Below are 16,907 nucleotides of genomic sequence, written 5' to 3'. Positions count from 1 at the left end.
TTTTGGTTTTTGGTTTGGAAATGTTTTTTGGTTTTTGTGGGTTTTTTTTTTTTTACTTTCCACCCAGTAATTTGAAAACATGAAACCTGAAACCAACCCCCCATATTTGTCACCTCAGAGAGAAGCCTTTAGGGTGACTGAAGGAAAGCTGTAAATGAGTCAGCCGTTTGGGTAGGGGGAGCTGCCCAGCTGCCTGGGGGCACCACAGTTCCATTAACACTTATGATCTGAGCAGGGTTATCAGGTGACAGAGGACAGGGGAAAGGGGAGGGCTTCCTTCCACCCCCCTCCCACCCCCCACCCCTGCCCCAACACAGTAGTCAGCAGGAAAAGGTTCTCTGGCCTCGAAATAGCTAGGTGCCTGGTTCTGGTTCTGAACCAGGCGGTATCTGGAAGCAGTGACAGTTCTCCACACCCTGCTGACTGAAAGGCAGCATGCAGCTGCTGCCCTCACCTAAGAAAGGAGAAAGCCAGGGTCATTCCTAGGGCCCCTGGGGTCAACCAGACAAGACTGGCCAGGGAGAAGGTGTGAACTTCAGTCAGGAGACATCCAAGAGTTCCCAGTGGAATGAAGACAGAAGCAGGAATGGGTAAACAGAAATTCCATACAGGGAGTCTGAAAGAGCAGGAAAGATTTGTCCTCTGACCAGAGAGGAACAAGCAAAAGCATGAACCTTCTAGCCTCTTCCTGCCTTCCAACGTGAAGATGGTGGGCCTGGGAGAGGAAGCTCTGCTCCAATCGCTTCTCTCTGATCCTTGCTCGCTCCCGCTTTCTGCTGAGACAGACCCAAGGCTGTTCTGCCAACAGGGAGACCCCGTGACTTGGCTGGCTAGAGAGGGTGCACCCTCTGACCCCAGGTAGTAACTGCCAGCTCAGCCCCCAGACTGGTACTTCAGGTCCACCCCCAATTCTTCCACTCACCTGGGGCCTTGGGCCAGCGCTCCTACCCAAGCTCCAGCCTGCCCTTCCCCAGCACCCTGTGATGAGGCTCCTGGAACTGGCATGCTGGGAGAGTTTGAGGAGGCAGGGAGGGAGGCCAGTACCACACACCTACTTGCCTCACTGCATCAAGTCCCAACAGGCCCGACCTCCCCGGCCTCCACAGTGAGTCTGCTGGCTGCTTTCCCCAAGGGAGGACGTACAGATCTAATCGTTGTGCCCCACAGCCAGCAGCTCAGGAGGCAGCGAGAGGCGCACGCACACACCCTAACCCCTACCAGGTCTTGGTGGAACCACCCTGCGGGCACCCTGGGGCCCGATAGAGCCCGGGGAGGCTTCAGTGTTCCCTAAGTGGTCCTCACTCCCAAGAATCCCCTGAAATGGGCCCTGTCTGTGTGGGGTCACACAAATCTCAAGGTCGGGGGAGAGTCTTTTCTTCATGCCCTCCCCATGGTAATACAGGCAGTAAATAAATACTGACTCGGCACAGATGAAGCACAAGGAGGCTGGGACAGAAGCGGTGTGCTAAGTGGGTAGACACCAGTACCTGAGAGCTAAAGCCCAGCTAAGGGGCAGCAGCTCCACCTGCTGGGCCCTTTTCCACTCTATCACGTAGAAGATGCTTCCTCTCAGTAAGTTATATTTTAGAGGGAAACCTCAAGTGACCCTCTTCCACCTTGGTTGGCAGGGCGACCCTACACCACCCACCACCATGCTGGGCTGGGTGACCTCCTGCTGCCGGGTGCTTTCCTGAACAGCATCAACTGGGTCCATAGTTCATGGAACTGCTCTTTGGGAGGGTTCGTGGGAGCTCCGACTACTCAGAGCTGGGCTCCACGCCCCCGGGCTGCCCACAAAGCCCCTTGGCGCAGCTGGGGCAGGTTGCCACCCATAGCCCTAGCCACCCCCAGGGCCTAGCTGGGTGGATCCTAAGTAAACAAGTCTCCCTGAGTAAAGCTCTGGCCTCTTCTCAAGATCCACCAGGGAAAGCCAGTCTCTTCCCTAGGAGCTCCTGGGCCTGGAGTGGAGCCCTCCGTTTACCAGTGATCCGGCGAGGCACTTCAGGGGCTCCAAGGACGAACTTGGACTTCCCTCAGCTCATGCCTGCAGATGCCCCAGAGGCTGGGAGCGTGAGAGGGGTGCACCCATGGAGGGGAGCCGCTGGAGTGCCTGTGCCGGAGGGGTAGGTTGTGTGGGCCTGTTTAGGAGGCCTGAGTCGCAGGAGCGCTGTGGCCTGTGAAAGGTGGGCGTGCGCTTCATGAGGAGCATGTCCTTAGAGCCCTCTGCCCCAGCAAGGCAGGGAATGGGGGGGAGCAGCAGTGCTCCAGCTGTCCCACGGACAAACTGATGCTTGGCCTGCCCCATGTCATGGGCCCTTGCCTGGCTTGGGACTCAGGCCCCTATCCTTGAGAGGTCAGCACCTCCGCAGCAGTTCCTGCAGGCCGGGAAGGACTTTCTGAAGAAAAAAGCTGCTAACTCCTGTTCCCCTGGTCTGTGCTCCCTTTTTCCAGGGCCCCCAGATCTAAATCCCACTGGGCAGAAGCTGGAGCTACAGGCTTTAACGCTATAGGCTCCTCTGTAGGCATTATGTTAGGTAGTAACAATAATGTGCGTGCGTGCGTGTTTAAAACTCACACAGCTGCTCGCCCTTCTGGCTGGGGTAAGTGTGAGCAAGCGTGCTCAGTCCTGTTCTAACTGGCCACAGCCTACAGCCTGTGTGGGCAACGAAGGGAAGAGAAGGAAGCTGGCACATGCACTCTGGGATCGAGCTCTTAGGGTGAGGGTAGTACCACGCCATTTACAACTTTGAACTCAGGGTTGGCCAGGAGAGCAGAGGGCAGGACCCGAGAGCCAGCTCTACTCCATTTGCGCTTCGAGAACAAAGAGGAGGCGCCTCGGTGGGTTCCTGGCCCCCTGGGGTTCTCTCTGTAGCTTTAAAGCTTAACAGAAAGTTTTTCTCCTTAGATAACTTACGCAGTTGCCTGAGTATCCGATAACGGAGCAAAATCACTCTATCCACTGAACAAAACATTAGGTAACACCATTAAAATAAGATTTAAATTTCAATTTTTAGCATGAGTCTGTATTACTTTAACATTTACTGATGTAAGCAAATGGGGAAAAGTGAGTGATTTAATGATGTGAAGGATATCAAATTGTTCAAACAAGAAGAGGGAAACAAAAGCCCGTGCGTACGATCAGGAAGTGGAGGGGAGACACCAGGCTACTCTAGTATCACTCGCCTTCCTAGCCTTCTGAAGGTAAGGAGACAGTGACCTGAGCTGCTCCGCAGCCAAGTACTGGGTTAAAGACCAATTCACCTATTTCCTAACTTTGCTGAAATAGAATTTCTGTCCCCTGCAACGGGGATAAAAAGCTTTAAGTCTATCAAATAAGAATGATTTCACAATCCCAGAACAATCACACAAGGGAAGGGGCTTGAACACTGTTTATAGAAAAACATCCAAGCTTAAGATCGACAATACATTAGATCTATAAACAGATAAGCCATGTCATTTGGATCATGGAATGTGAAGTTCCTGGAGGAAAAAAAAAAAAAGAACCAACAACAGAATTCTGGTCCAAGCAGGACAGCAAGGCTCGAGTGTAAAACACATCAACGTTTCCGACGACTCTGGAATTTGTAAATAGCCGGGGAGTTTACTGTTGCGCTCTTCACCTTTACCTTCTGCGTCTTATCCTACAAAAAAGTAAAAAGGTCACTAGTAAATAGCAAAGTTCGCTCACGAGAGAGAACCCTTAACGCCGTCAGGCATCCGCTGTGCATGATGAATGAACTTCCCTCTGGAGCGTCTACAGTGGTACTAGCTCTGTACGCTTCTTAGGAAAATTGAGAAGACAAGTATTCAAATCATTTCTTTACAGGTTCCCTCACAGAACCCCCGTCGATAAAGGCTGACCTAAGTAATCTGCAAAGCTAAAGAATCTGACATTTAGAGAAATGATAATAAAATGAAAGGGGCGTCTTGGATTCCTTCACTCTGCTCTTTAACTGCACCAGTTGTCTATTTTTAAACACCAGTGAGCGGCACGCACTGTTTTGTTAACCTGTCTAAATGTTAAGGGTAGCTGCTCCTAAGCTATAAAGTTCATATGCACCCTTTGCTGTTCCACAGCACTGACTAATAACCCCTTATTACCTTCTTAATCAAGAAACATTTCAACACTGTCAGAGTAACAGACGTTGGCTCAAACCACTGCCCCTAAGGAGCAGACATTTTCACTGGGGTTGATTTACACACAGCTGAAATCCAGCCTCCGTTAAGACCCTGGGGGGGGGGGGGGTGATGAAGGCCTCGGGCTTCTCGCTCACCAGAAGATCTTTGCGAGTCTGAATTTTCTGCGCAACAACAAACAATTCCTTCTCTCTTTTAATCCGCTGTGTCAGGTGGTTATATTGCTTGCGCCTTTGCTTAGCAATCCGCTGCAGAAGAAACACACACGTCTTTAACAAAATGATTAGAAGGATAGAAATAAGCAAGAAAAGGCTTCGTTGTCCACTTAAGCCTAACTGCGTGGATGGCTTCATCCACTCTCCCTACTGCAGAACCGCCATCATGCGATGCTGTAGGTCTCTTTCCTAGAGCGGTGCACAGGCCAAGCACCTGGATGCTAACCAAAGGGTTGGCTGCTCGAATTCCCCAGCTGCTCCCCGGGAGAGAGGTGCAACAGCCAGCTCGCTTCTGTGAAGACAACAACGTTGGAAACCCGAGCGACGGTTCCAGCTGCAATACAACAGCTACACAGGCAGAAACGACTGAGTTAATATTCCGGATCCACTCAGGCCCAGATGGTCTCAGCAACTCCCTCCTCACTGCACATTCCACAAGCGATACGCTGAAGTCCATCTTAAAAATAACCCTCTAGAACTCAAAAAACCCTTGGAACCCCTCGTACCTGTCATTCTGTACATGCTGGAAATGAGACCCAGGAAAGAAGGTAACATGCCCAAGGACACATGGTTCCTCTGGAGCAGGGCCTCACAAAGCCCAGGCACCTTCCCACAACGGCACTAAGCTGCCTCAGCCTTCCCGGTGACCTAAGTGACAGCAGCTAAGGAGCCAGCACCAGAAACCCTACACAGCAAGTGGGAGGGACAGAAGGGCCAGCGGGTTGTGGGTTAAAGACTAAGAACCTCAGAACTCAGAGAAAAGCTCATTTTATGGATGCTGACCAGAGGCTAATTACAAACGCAAAAATATTTAAAAAGCAAATCCATTGTCATCTAGTGAAGGGTCCAGCAAACTTTTGAAGACAGAAGAGCCAATCACATCCCTCACAGCCATTTAAAAATTATTCCAGAGCCATAAACACATTTTTACAAACAAAATCACCAGTATCTGAATTTAAGAGCAGTGAAGGTTTTCAATTGTACTTCAGAGCCACAGACGTGTATGTCCTGAAAGCGCAGATGGCTGGCGGGTCAGTTTGCTTGCTGACCCCTGGACTAGTCAATTCTGACTCCCATAGCCTCCAACCAAGTCGTCATCTTTACAGAGGCAAAGTGCCCCATCTCTCTCCCACAGAGCAGCTGCAGAGTTCAAACTGCTGACCTTCCACTTGGCCGCCAAGCACTTACTTAACCCCTGGGCCTCCACTGCCATTGAGTCAATTCAGCTCCCAGTGACCCTGTAAGACAAAGTGGAACTGTCCCTATAGGGATCCCCAGGCCATGATCTTTCTAGATGGAAGCTGACTGCTACACCTTGCTCTCACTGAGCAACCTTCTGGTCAGCAGCTAAGAGTTGTGGTCACTGCGCCCCAGGGCTCCCTCAAATTCAGGGACTCATAGTTTGAGATACTCAAGAAAGTTTTGGATCTTTTAAGATAAACGTACACACGTGTATCCAAAAGTGTGCATGCTATCTACCCCTTTACTCAAAATATCTGCCTATGTGTAGATGAAGGGGAGGAGGTTGTTCATAGAAACCCATTCCTGGATTAGCTCCAGATTACAAACTAAATTCCACAGTCATCCATTCACAAGCAGCCCTTTAATCACATAAACCTTTAATGAGAACAATCAGGTGGAACCCTGATGGTACAGTGGGCTAGGCACTGGGCTGCTAAACCACAAGTTCGGTGGTTCAAACCAGTCAGCTGCTCCTCTGGAGAAAGAGAGGCTGCTGTCTGCTCCTATAAAGATCTACAGTCTCAAAAAACTGAACAAATTTGAAGAAAGCCATCAAAATAGCACTGTTAAGACAGAAACGACAAGCCCCAAACCTCAACCTCTCAAACACTCTGTTGTGGACTACGCTACACGGGAGTTTAGGGTATGAATCTCCTCGACCAGGGACAACCGCAATCCTTAAGACGTGTCAGTGACAAAGCTAATTGCAAATACACCTACTTGACAGACAGGGTTGTCACGGGAGCACTGTCAGCTGGCTCCTCAGCTGGAAGTGCTATCGGTCTAGAGGGGACTCGTTCTGGACCTCAGACTCACACGACCCACCGGTTCCGGCGCCCTCGCGAGCAGTGGCTTCAGACAGCTTTTGCTTTCACTGTATTGCACGGGCTGTCAAATTTATGGGATTACCCAATATAGTCAAACTAATTAGGGGTATTTATATTACTAAAGCAAGTTTAGCTGCCTCTGAGCTAGAGGAAGCTGCTGTGAAATTAAACACTGGAAGCAAAGCTGATGTGGGGTAAATGATTCAAAGCAAAGCAGAACAGCTGTCTGCTTGAAACACACTGACAGCCTGGATTTTCTTTCAATCAGAAGTGAGAGTTCAACTCCGGAAGGCTTTGGGAAAGGCTTGTCTTCTGCAGAAAGCAAGTCCCCCTGACAGAAGGCACCACAGGGCAAAGTCAAACCCGGCATTCTGGCTACAGTCACGATCGCAGTACAGAAAGGCCTTCTGGCCCACGTGTTCACTGCTGCAGGTCCAACACCACAGAACATCAAAGCCCTGAACCCTCCGGTCCCTGCCTTCTAACAGCAGTTGTCTCAAGCATTAGAGCAGAGAGTCAGAGCTGGGACTCAAACCTGGATCTGAAGGCCAGAACCTAAGCTCCTGACTACTCCGTGCTACCCTCCTCCACCTCCAAGTGCGCAGGGAGAACCCTCCGTCTCAGTCCCCCGCCAGGGACACAACCATCTGCCACTTTGCTAAGGGGACTTAACGAGCCGTCCGCAAATAAGTATGCCAAATGCAGGAGAAAAAGGAACCTCGAGTCCCCTAAACCCAAGAACACTCTAAAGAAAAATGGATACATTTACCTTAAATTGAGCCTTATGGGTAACTCCTTTCACTTTTTCCTTCTTCAGGGTCTCTATTGTGGGTCTATTAAAGACCCGATCGACTAGCTCCGGGGCTGTTCGCAGGTGAGTTGCAACATCGAAGTGCTCAACTAAGAATGGAGACGCTCCTTAAGGCAATGTCCCAAGTTTGTCCCCAAACAACCCACATCAATTTCCACAAGTGCCCCAGAACCCCCCTACCCCACCCCCCACATTCCATACCTTCCTTTTTGGTGTCAAAAAAGAACACATGCTTCTTCTGTTGCTTCCCCTGGAAATCCAGCAGGTGGAGCTCTGACTTCAATCTCTCGATTTTCTAGAACACAGAATGCGGTCGCACTTTCCATTGGGATCACGAATCAACTCTCGACATTTAAATCATTTCACATCATTATCGCCAAGTGCCAAAGAATTTGTTTACTACATTCTTCTTTAAAGAAAGGGGCCATTAAGTTTTAGGTAATGCAAGTTCGGCATTCCACGAAACTCATTTAATCCTCACCAACAGCCTGATGAGACAGAAACGAGGGAAGCGCCCCAGGGAGATTAATTTGTGCATAATCATGGGCCCAGGAATCGGCAGAGTCAAAGTTCAAACCTGACGCTGTCTCCTTCCCAAACTTGAACTCTTTCCATCCCACCACGCTGATGATACTTTTATTTCATTATCACAATTATGCATACTTTAAGATTCTCAATTCTAGAAGTCAATTTCTGACTTGAGACTGACAGAAGTACGAGCATGTTTCCTGTCTTAACCAACCAAGTACATGGGGACAATGGGTTTCAGGCGTCTTGTTACCTTAGCTTCGGCCACTCTTGTCATTTCTATATATTTCAAATCCTGAGTTTTCATCAGTTTCAGCTGTTCGAGAGTTGCTTCTTCCTTTGTCTCTTTAATGATGTGAACTCCATCCTACAATCCCAATTTAAAAGACACATTCCATGTAATATCACAATCATTACTTTAGTGCTGCACAGATCATGGCTGAAAAAAGCAAATCAACACCACTGTGCTGACAGCAATGCGATGAAGCAAGCTGGAGATTCGCACACCACTGAGCACCCCCAATGAGACGCTCTTGATGCAGCTCGAGGCACAGGGCAGCTCAGTCTTGAAACAGAATTCATGCTCCCAGAAAGGACTGGTTTGCCTCGGACGCTCACCAAGAACACCGGCTCAAATAGAGAAGGGCTGCACTACGATCCTTTCCCCCATCTTCTCCCCCAACCCAGAGCTCAAAACAGACCGACCGAGTAAGCACCCACCTGGAGTTTAAGCCGAGTCATCTTATAGTAGAACTCGTCTGGATTTTTTTCAAGAGCCTTCTTTCGGAGAGCTCTGAGGTAGTCTTGCTTTTTTCGGTAGTCACTAGATAGATTCAACAGGGCACAGCAAAAAGGGCACGATGAGCAGATTTTCTAAGAATCTAAGGTTCCCATGAAATGACTCAAAAGAAGTCCAGGCAAGAACGGCATCTGATCCATGCTTCACTGCCGATGAAACTGAACATAGATCGGTAGGACCTACAATCGGACTGCTAACCCCAAGGTCAGCAATTCAAAGCACACAACCACTCCTCAGGAGAAAGATGGCGCTTTCTACCCCATATACAGTGACGGTCTCAGAAACCACAGGGGCGGTTCCACCCTGTCCTACAGGGTCACGGAGAGTCAGCATCCACTCGAAGGCAGTGGGACAGGTGCCCTGATGGTTCAAGCTCATCAGCCAGTCCAAGAGAGACAGATGGGCTATCAGCTCCCCTACAGATTGACAGCCTCAGAAACCCTACATAGGGTGGCTATTAATCGGAATCAATTTGATGGCTGTTGAGCAGTCATTATGAGCCACAATCAACCCCACAGCAGTGGACTGATTTGGAGTCCAGATACAAAAAGCACTGGTAGTGCAGTGGTGAAGTGCTTGACTATAATAAATGTGACAACCTGCTTCCGTGGGGATTTCAGGCCTTAGAAACTCTATGGGTTAGTTCCACCTTGTTCTATAGGGTCACTGTAAATTGCAATCAATTCCATGGCAGTGGATTTGGGGTTGCTCTTTGAAGGGGGAGTCCAAGTGATGTTTAGCTGGCTGCTCACTGAAAGGTCAATGGTGGGAAGCCTCCAGCCACTCCACAGGAGAAAGAGGTGGCAGTCTGCCTCCACAGTGATTTGCAGAAATCCTATGGGACCTAGGGGACAACTCTGTCCTGCACGGTCGCTATGCACAGAATCAGCTTGCCAACAATGGGCTGGGCTTGGGTTTGCTAATCCTGTGTAAATCTTAGGGCTACTTAAATCATCACAAGGAGACACTAAGCAAGGCATTAAAAAAAAAAAAAAAAAACTCTCAGGCAGTGCTCTGGTGCAAACCCTGGCAGCCTCAGTGGATATTTTTTAAAAACCAACTCACTGCCATCAAGTCAATGCAGACTCACAGTGACCCTATACAACAGGGTAGAGTTGCCTGTGGGAGGTTCCAAGACTGTAACTGTTTGCGGGAGTAGAAAGCCCCATCTTTCTCCCGAGGAGCAGCTGGTGGTTTCCGATAGCGGACCTTGCAGATTGCAGTCCACCTCGTAACCACTGTGCCACCAGGGCTCATGCTGAGTGCAGTGTCAGTATAGCACCCTGGACTCGAGCCCAGATTGGGCGAAGGAGAGCTAACTGTCTGGGTTCAAATCTTGACTCCGCAAAGTCTGGCTTAAATACCTTAGTTCATTAACCAGTCTGCACATCAGCTTCATCTGTCATGTGAGTCTGATTATAACATTAATAGCCTATCCCAGGAAACCTGGAGCTCTGGTGCCTCAGTGGCTGACTGAAAGGTTGGTGGTCTGAGGCCACCAGTCACCCCATGGGAGACAGATGAGGCAGCCTGCTTCCAAAGAGACTTCATTCAGCCTTGGAAGCCAGATGGAGCAGTCACACGCAACCTTACAGGGGCCACTCTGCATTCAGAAGCAACTCGAAAGCAACAGGGTTGGGTTTTTTAGGTCTTATCCCAAAGTGACCGGATGGGATAAATGGCTACAGAGCGACAGACTGACAAGCTCCTAGAACGTCGTGTAGCCCGGTGGCAGTGCTCCCTGCATATTATTAGCCTTTTAACTCCAGGCCCGGAGCAGTCCATTTCATCCACCGCCATCTGTACCCAGAAGCACAGAAGGGCCTCAGCTGACAAATAGTGACAAAGAATTCTGTAAATAAAGTGGTCCAGAAGAAGAAGAATGAGGATAATTGTTTTCTAAAATGTTTTCAGAGTTCATTATCACCCACGCTTAGCCTCATGAATCCATCTTTCACCTCTCTTCATTCCGCACCACACACACGGTGATGTCAGAGGCTCAACAATGGAATTTTAGATCGTATCTTGTACTTCAAAAACACATAGGAGGGGGGTGGGGGGAAAGATCCAACTTTTGGCTCAAACACCAAGGCAGAGGCAAATCAAAGTCGCCATGAGAAAATGATCTGGAACGACATAATAAAAAGTCACAAAGCAACGACAGTCAAATAAATAAGGCTCTGCCTAAACAAAGAGGGACGCCGAGGGCCACAGGAGAGGGTCTGAGAGGCTGCCAGGGTTCAGGCCATTTTCTCAACGGCCGGAAACTATGCCCTGTTGGACACGCAGGCAATTCAGCGGCAGCGGAGGGAGACTGTGAGCTTCTTGGCAGGCCGACCACCACAAAGACCGAACTCACTCTGCACGGAGTTTGTAATCTTTCTTTTTCTCCAGCAGGCCCATGTGTTTTCGAAAGCCAGGCTAGAAGACAAAAGGGGAAAAAGGGAGGTTAGCTTCCTCAGCGAGCACATGCCTAAGTCCACATGACACCTGACGGGAACAAGAGTCTCTAGGGTGCTCAGTAAATCCATGTTCTTGGAGCCAAACCGTTACCCAGCTACTCACCCCCTCCCCCAGCTGGGCTCAGGCCCAGGATGAGAGGGACCATGGAGGTGACAGTGAGGTCACCCGCACTTCCACAGTAGGCTTCTTGGCCTATTAAGGACAGAGAGAGGCAACAATGACTCGGCACTAAGCAAGCCATTGCCAGATGGACTAAAATTACTACCAACTTAATCCATGGGCTTATTAACTACTATGAAGGGGAAACATAGTAACAGGGAGGCAACTACGGTAAGAGAGCTAAATTTAGTCTGGAGAGTTGGGGTTCAAATCCAAGCTGTACCTTTTAATAAGCTGCGACCTTGGGCACGCCACTTAACTTCTCTGCACTGCGGTTCCTAACTGTAATATGGGGATAATAGTGCCTAGTTCAGAGGGTTGTGTTGACACTGTTGTGAGGTGCCGTTGGGTCTGTCGCTAACTCACGGCAGCCCCAGGCCACAGAGCACAACTGCCCACTACGGTGTTCAGGCTGCAGTCTTTCTGGGAGCACACTGCCAGGTCTTTGCCCTCCAAGACCACTAGCTTGGTTGGTTGAGATCATTGGTTCAAAACATCAACCTTTCAGGGAGCAGCTGAGCGCTTAAATGCTGTGCCACCACGGCTCCTTAGGGAGCTTGAAATGAGACCCTAAGGGGAAGTGACTGCAAACGCATGCAGCAGTTCCCCAGCCAATGTTTACAGGGATGAGCCACCTGCGAGACAGGTGGGAGAGAAAACCAAGTGTGGCAGAACAAGCTACTTAACTCGTACAGAGCAGGGGTCAACAAACCTTTGGGATGGAACAGTCGTTCCTGTCCCTCACAGCTAGTTCATAGTTACCTGAGAGCCATACATATGTTTTCACAAACAAATGAAATCACCGTTCTCTGACAGTAGCCTTAAATTTGTTTTCGATTTTACTCCAGAGCCACAGGTACATACCAGCAGAGCGGCATATGGCTCCTGAGCTGCAATTTGCTGACCCCTGGTGTAGAGAAGGATGTAAGGATTAAATCTTCGTGTTACGTTTCCTCTAAGGAGCCCTGGTGATGCAGTAGTTACAAGTTGAACTACTAACTGCAAGGTAAGCAGTTCAAAACCACCAGCCACCCCCCTGGATAAAGATGGAGATTCCTATAGGCTTGGAAACTCACAAGGGCAGTTCTACCCTGTCCGGTAGGGTAGCACTCTCTACACCAGTCCTATGGGGTCACTATGAATCAACACCCACGTGATGGTAGTACGTTTGGTTTTAGTTTATTATATGCTTCTTCTGCCTTTGAACACTACATAATAGCTACCTCTGAACACTCCCTGCATCAGTCTGTGCTAGGTGCTCTGTCTACATCTTCATAAACTGACGATAGTTATTAGGTGCTTCTTCTGCAATGTGATAAACTCACAACAATCTCACTTACGGTAATTCCCACAACCACCCTGGACGGTGGGTGAGACTGTCACTACTGCATCCGAGTGTGCGGAAGGGGATGGAGCTCAGGGAAAGAGAACAACTTCATCAGGAACAGAATGCAAATCCAGTGAGCTTCCAACTGGAAGCACTGCTGTGTGATGGCAGCACCTGTCAGGCGGTGCGTCCTCTTCTGCTGTCAATCATCTTAGCTTTTGCAGAGTCTTCTCCACTAGTTAAACGTGTACAATATGGTGGGGCTTTTACGTTACCCTTCTCATCGTTTCTCATGCAAGCGATGCCATAGTGACTCAACATTCAAGTAACACCCAAACCTCCTCTAGTAATTATTATTTTAGCTGCAGCAGACAAAGGCAGGTTGATGAAGAGTGGAGAAAGAAAACTCAAGGGTGGAAAGGGCAACTGCATGAAGCAGAAAACTGAAATCGGTCCTGTCCAGCCCACTTGGCTGCCATCTGCATTATAGAAGGAACCTGACACTGCGCCTGAAGTGGTGCTTCCATTCTACACACTCCCCCCGCCCCACCCGCCCCGCCTTACTGAAGGACCTCAGGAGAATGCCCTCGTTCTCGTACAGCCTTCTCCTCACCTCTCCCCAGAGACGCGCACTTCCTGGTCAGACCAATTTGCCCATGCCAGACTCATGGCCCACAGGTACCCCCTCTCTTGCCTCTCTGCAGATCCAACTGACTCACAACAGTGACCCTACTCCATTGGCTCTCTAAACAGCCTTTCATTTGTAAAATGAGAGGGATGCTGCGATAGGATTACGCTGGGGTTCACAGAGTTTGGGGAGGGGAAATGGAGTGAAAAGAGATTACTGTTATAAGGCTTGCCTAACAACTAGCAAGTGTTCAAGAAGTAATAGCTCCGACCATTTCCTCTCCTGGCCAACACGGTTCACCAGGGTGCTTTCTCTTGTCACCTCCACACTTCCCACTCCACTGGTACTTGCCATGGGCCACAATTCTACAGCTGTCTGTGAACTCACCTTTTGGTAGCCTCGGGAGTCAAAACACCTGGAGTCTGCTGTAGTCTTTGGGCAAACTACGCAATGGATCCCATCCATAACAAAGATCCCTAACCGTTACAAGCGGAGCTTGGCGATGTGCCAGTGTGAGAAAGGACATCAGCAGGTGTGAGAATGACATGAGGTCAGAGGGTAAGGCTGTGTTGTGCACCCTGGCTTTAACACTCAGGAACACTTACAGCTTTTATTACTTTCAGATAGGTCCACACACAGTCTTTCAAGTAAGGGGAAAATTACATGGCTACTACTTGGGCACCATGGAGCACAGGGCAATAGCGCCATACATGGCTGATAGCTGCTCTTAAGCAGTCAGACTACACGGTCTCAAGAGGCTTAATTCTCACCCAACACAGCCCACTGCCAATGCTGACTCATCGCAACCCCCTGGAGGTTTCCACTGTTTTCGGAAGCAGAGTCCAGTCTCTCCCTCAGAACTGCTGGTGGTATTGAACTGCTGACCACGCAATCACAGCCCAGTAATCACGACATCACCGGGGCTCCATCACCCTACACAAGTGGTCCCTATTTGCCTGCAGGAAGGAGAGTCAGGTTAGGAGGGGAATAAGGAATGGAGGCTAGCTGCCTCCATGAACAACTGCCGCTGTGCCATGAGACTAGAAGAACTGAATGGCACCTAGTTACTTACTATTACTGAATACTTTGATCAAGGATTTCATAGAAGAATCCTGATCAAAAGAGGGCAAGCCGATTTTTACATTCTCATGGAAACTTTCTGGAGTCATGGAGGGTGATGTCTTTAAACCTTAGACCAAAAACAACCCCTGAAGTCTTCTTAAAGCCAAACAATAAGGTAATGTAACTTGTTAAAAAAAAAAAATCATCAATTTTGAGCATTATGCTTTTTAAAGCGTTATCCCTATGGGATCAGACTAACAATGAACAACAACTCAAAAGATGAGACAGTCACCTTCGGGGGCAGTGAGTGGGGGCAGAATGACTCAGAAATGGAAGGTGGAGAAAGGTGCGAGAAACCTGCAGGATGTGACCAATGTTGAAGGGGTGGAGCTGGTGCACATTGTGCTGTGTATATTCTCAACAACAAAATACGCACATTTTTAAAATAAAACCTTTAGGAAGCTTTAAGGGGGTAAGACAGGAGAAAAAAAGAGGCGTTCTACACCCATATCAAGAGTTACGGTGTAGGAAACCCACAGGGGCAGTTCTACCATGTCCTATCGGGTCACACTATGAGATGGAGTAACATCATTACAGTGAGCTTTCATGTTTGGTTTGTTTAGGGAAGAGGAGCTGGATTATGATACACAGAAACAATGTATCTAGACCACTGCTAGGAGGCCCCATGATCTGAATTCAGAAAGGCCTTTGGAGGGTCTACCAATGGGGAAATCAGGCACAGGATGCCCCTAAAATTAGGCAGCTGATTGATGGGCTAAAACTGGAAGCAAAAAGAGAAACCCTCCCTGCCACTGAGACCACTCTGATCACAGCGAGTGGATGGTAATGAGTTGGGCGGGGCTTGGGTTTAGGTGGCGCAGTGGTTAAGCGCTCGGCTGTTCAGGAAACGGCAGCGGTCCAATGCCCCAGGCCCTAAAGCAGGAGAACGAGGATGCCGTCTGCCCCGCAACGTGAGTCTCCGAAACCCACGGGGGCAGGTCCAACCTGTCCCACAGCGTCGCTGTGGGTTAGTTAGAAGGGACCCCGGGGCAGGGAGTCTGGGTTCACGGAACCACCGCACTAAAGCCGCCCTGCGGAGAGCGTACGAGCGAGCAGCACCCCAAGGGAAGAAAGCGCCCCAACTCTCTAGAGGGAGAACTTTTCGTTTCGGTGGCCCCGCCCCGCCTGCTCGTTAGCGTATATTTACATACAGCATCTACGTACAGTCAGCCGGAGGGGGGGCGGGGAGGGAGGGGGTGTAGGGGCCGCTCAGGGGCCCCAGGCCGGCGCTCTTGGGGCCGGCGCGAGCCTACATACCTGGCTTCGTTCGCGGTGTTCCCGCTGTCGGGACTTAGCCGCCTTCCGAAAAGCCGCCGCCATCGCTGCTCAGGCCGGGGAAAACTCGGGGAAAACGACCGCGCCGCACTGTCTCGGAAGCCGCGTCCCTCAGAGCCTGCCGGAAATGGATAGAGCCTGCAGCGGCTTAGAACCGCCCACCTCCTCTTCTCAGCCTATCCAGAGCCCGCTTTTCAGGAACTGCGTACGCAAGCAAGCCGGCCACAGGAGGCTTCTGGGAAGTGTAGTTTCCGAGAGCTAGCCACGTGATTCTGCAGTTCTTATTAGCCAGGGCGAGTGCACATGTCCACCACATGGCTGCCCGCTTGTCGTACTCTGGTGGCGTGTGTCTTGCTAGGGTGCTGGGGACTATGTTGCTGGTACTTCAAGTACCAAGTGGTATTTCAATTCACCCAAAGTTTAGTTTGAATAAGTTTCAGCAGAGCTTCCAGGCTACAAACAGACTAAATCGGAGGATTAAAATGTGCACTTCACAGATATTAGCCGTTGAAAACGTTCTGGATAGCATCGAAGCATTGTCAGACACTGAAATCCTAATGAATATAAGCAGAACTTTGTCTGCTTATATTATACAGCCCCAGAAGACGAGCCCCTCAGGTCAGAAGGCAGTCAAAATACAACTGAGGAAGAGCTGCCTTCTCAAAGCACAGTCCACCATAATGACATGGATGGAGTAAAGCCTTGGGAACGTCATCTGCTGATGGGGCAGGACTCACAATGAGAAGAAATAGCTGTGTAAGTGTACTAATAATTGGAACTTGGAAGGTACGAAGTACGAGTCTAGGAAAACTGGAGTTGTCAAAAATAAAATGGAGCGCAACAAGATAGGTGTCCTAGGTATTGGTAAGCTAAAATGGGCTGGTAATGGCCATTTTGAATCAGAAAAAAATCCTATTTACTGTGCTAGGAATGGCACAATCAAGAATGCTGTTGCGTTCATTGTCAAAAGGACCTTTCAGGATCTATCTTGAAGTACAATGCTGTCTGTGATAGGATCCTATATAAGGAAACCCAATCAATAGAAGATATTCAAATGTATGCACCAATCACTAAAGTCAATGATGAAAAAATTGAGGAATTTTTCAGTCTGAAACTGATGAAACATGTACTCAAGATGCATTCGTAATTATTGGTGATTGGAATGCCAAAGTTGGAAACAAAGAGGAACAGTCGTTAGAAAATATGGTGTTGGTGAGAGAAACAAAGCTAGAGATCATATGATAGAATTTTGCAAGATCAATGACTTCTTCATCACAATGACCTTTTTCCAACAATAGTAGACTTTCACAGCTGTCTCTTCTCATTGTGAGTCCTGCCCCATCAGCAAGCGAAGGTGCAAAGGCTTTATACTCC

At 49.2% G+C, this 16,907-nt stretch overlaps 1 protein-coding gene across 1 annotated transcript; it reads right to left on the bottom strand.

Moving 5' to 3' along the window:
- Positions 1 to 3,374: 3,374 nt before the first annotated feature.
- Positions 3,375 to 15,669, bottom strand: UTP11 (UTP11 small subunit processome component). Its single transcript, XM_075554152.1, has 8 exons — positions 15,516 to 15,669; positions 10,919 to 10,980; positions 8,481 to 8,583; positions 8,014 to 8,127; positions 7,434 to 7,527; positions 7,191 to 7,321; positions 4,275 to 4,385; positions 3,375 to 3,641 (listed from the first exon to the last, which is right to left on the bottom strand). Exons 1-8 carry the CDS (start codon positions 15,576 to 15,578, stop codon positions 3,558 to 3,560), a joined length of 762 nt encoding a protein of 253 aa, XP_075410267.1. The 5' UTR covers positions 15,579 to 15,669; the 3' UTR covers positions 3,375 to 3,557.
- Between the last annotated feature and the right edge of the window lie 1,238 nt (positions 15,670 to 16,907).

Source organism: Tenrec ecaudatus, chromosome 1 (assembly GCF_050624435.1).
Source record: "Tenrec ecaudatus isolate mTenEca1 chromosome 1, mTenEca1.hap1, whole genome shotgun sequence".
In the NCBI taxonomy this organism is placed as follows: Eukaryota; Metazoa; Chordata; class Mammalia; order Afrosoricida; family Tenrecidae; genus Tenrec; species Tenrec ecaudatus.
The sequence above is the reverse complement of the archived record's forward strand: the minus strand, read 5'-3'. Positions and strand labels throughout refer to the sequence as shown.

What these genes read in the sequence shown, in the direction of transcription:
- UTP11 (XM_075554152.1), bottom strand. Translation starts at nt 15,578, where the DNA reads ATGGCGGCGGCTTTTCGGAAGGCGGCTAAGTCCCGACAGCGGGAACAC. An exon ending in AACACCGCGAACGAAGCCAG is followed by an intron (nt 10,981 to 15,515) that starts GTATGTAGGCTC and finishes TTTGTCTTCTAG; the next exon opens with CCTGGCTTTCGAAAACACAT. An exon ending in AGACTCGCAAAGATCTTCTG is followed by an intron (nt 3,642 to 4,274) that starts GTGAGCGAGAAG and finishes ACTTTTTTGTAG; the next exon opens with GATAAGACGCAGAAGGTAAA.